Source organism: Colobus angolensis, unplaced genomic scaffold (genome assembly GCF_000951035.1).
Source record: "Colobus angolensis palliatus isolate OR3802 unplaced genomic scaffold, Cang.pa_1.0 Scaffold93, whole genome shotgun sequence".
Classification (NCBI taxonomy): domain Eukaryota; kingdom Metazoa; phylum Chordata; class Mammalia; order Primates; family Cercopithecidae; genus Colobus; species Colobus angolensis.
This window is the reverse complement of record NW_012123265.1, coordinates 3,098,400-3,100,401: the sequence shown is the minus strand read 5'-3', so window position 1 is coordinate 3,100,401 and position 2,002 is coordinate 3,098,400. Positions and strand designations below refer to the sequence as shown.

The following is a 2,002-nucleotide window of genomic DNA, read 5'->3' as shown; positions in this document are numbered from 1 at the left end:
TGGCCAGAGCCTCCCATCAGCAGACAAGTCTAAAGAGCCAGCACACACTTCCCATGAGGAATCCTGGCTGGGCTGCCTGTGTCCCGTCCAACCCCACAACTGGGCCCCTGGAAAGAGCCTCTGGGTGTCTGGCAGAGGGTGAGGGTGGGGGGTAGCTGTGGCCCTTCCCAGCAGGGGGCCATGCAAAGAAGCAGGGCTGGGTTTCCCCTCTGGCAATCTGAGCTCTTGACCTCAGCAGTGTTTCTTCATTGCCAAGGGAACTGCATCCACAAAGGGCCACTCAAGCCCCAGGCATTCCAGTGGCTGCTCCAACAGGCCAGAGACACTCACCACAAGCTAGATATGGCCAGGGGCCCCAGAGATTAACACCAGGACACGACCTTGAGACACCCCCACTCCCACCACCTGGTCCTCCCAGCAATCTGGGCTGAGTATGGCTGCTCAGGAGGAATAAATTGAGGCTAGAACCATCCCTAGATTGGCCTGGGCTTCAGATCCCAGCTGTGCCCCTTGCTGGCTGTTTCACCTGTGTCCATTTATCTAGGCTGAGCCTCAGTTTCTCCTGTGTAGAACAGGGATCATCTCTTCCTGATGGTTATTATGAGACAAAACAGTAGTTGGCTCAAGTTGGGCACACAGTAATATCTCACTAAGAGCACGTTTATCATCATCATCCTTGATTGAATGGGGCAGGTTAGGTGAATTTGTGTTCCCTCTCCTGTTTCTGCTCCACTCTCTCCAGGACGGTGGTCTGTCCAGGAGTGGGGCAGAGGTCTCAGGAACAATGCAGATACCTCTCCCTTAGCCCCATACCCATGCCTCCTCTCTGTAGGACCCCACACTCTTCCCCCTCCCTCAGGTGAGAAGATGTTGCAGAGGGAACTGGGCTGGGCTTCAGTGTCCCCACCCCCACCTCACACCACAGCCTTCAGGCCCCGGGGCCTCTGCTGTGTTCTAAGGCCCAATGCATTCATTCATTCCACTAAACTGTACTAAATACCTACTGTGTGCCAGGCCCTTGTGCTGGGGGCAGGATGATGAGCAAAAATAGATATGGCTGGGCATGTTCATACATGTCATCTAATCCCTGGGTCAAACTCAGCTATGATTTGTTGTTCCCATTTTATAGACATGGTAACCAAGGCCTGAGGGGTCACAGGCCAGAAACAGCAGAGCCAGACATACCTGGTAGAGGGTTTCAGGAACCTCAAACTTCACCACCCCCTGTGCCCATGTCCTTAGATAGCATCTGGGGTTCCAGAAAGTTCCCTGGGCGCTGGCCCAGGATGCACAGATGGTGGCCCTGCAGGCAGCCAGGGGCCAGGCACAGATGAGTCAAGAGTGACAAGGGGACTATCTGATACATCAGCTGTGGCATGAGCAGTTTGGTGTCCCTCACCCACGATGGCCTGGCTGCCAGGAGGCCAGCCGAATGACTCAACCACACCTGCTGCCCCCATGACTCCCTTCATCCCCAGCTCAACACAGACACCATGGCCACCTCAGACAGGGACTGTCAGGCAGAAGGTACACACGTCGCAGGGTGTGAGGCCTTCAGCTTGGGAAGGCTCCCTGAGGTCCAGCTGTTCACCCTGCCTCTCTGGAGCCCTCAGCTTCCTCATCTGTGTGGGATACAGTGTCTAGATCATCAGAGCTAGGCCTAGACCCATTTAAATCTCCCAAGAGCAGTCCCAAGTGATTGCCATGACTATCCCTGTATTACCGATGAAGCAGCTCTGGGCAACAGGGGCTGATGGCTTCACCACTCTGATCTTAGGTAGCCAGATCCAGCACCTCCTCTTGGTCATTAGGTGACGAGGACACTCCCTCCTAAAAGTGAGCTGAGTGGGGGCAATAGGAGTTGGAGTTCAGGATGGGCTTAGCCCCTTCTGCAGGCAATGGCGCCCCCTGCCAGCTGCATAGCACCTATCAAGCTGCTCAGGGCCTCCTTTACTCCCTAGCCAGAAGTCTTTTTTTTTTTTTTTTTTTGAGACAGGGTCTT

General features: G+C 54.7%; 1 protein-coding gene across 1 annotated transcript in view; it reads right to left on the bottom strand.

Annotated features, from left to right (window-relative positions):
• Positions 1-694: 694 nt before the first annotated feature.
• The window catches only part of FAM96B (family with sequence similarity 96, member B), a 7,354-nt gene continuing 6,046 nt past the window's right edge, over positions 695-2,002 (bottom strand). The window contains exon 5 of the mRNA XM_011932142.1: positions 695-751. Coding sequence (XP_011787532.1) covers positions 695-751 — 57 coding nt within the window. The remainder of the gene's footprint in view (positions 752-2,002) is intronic.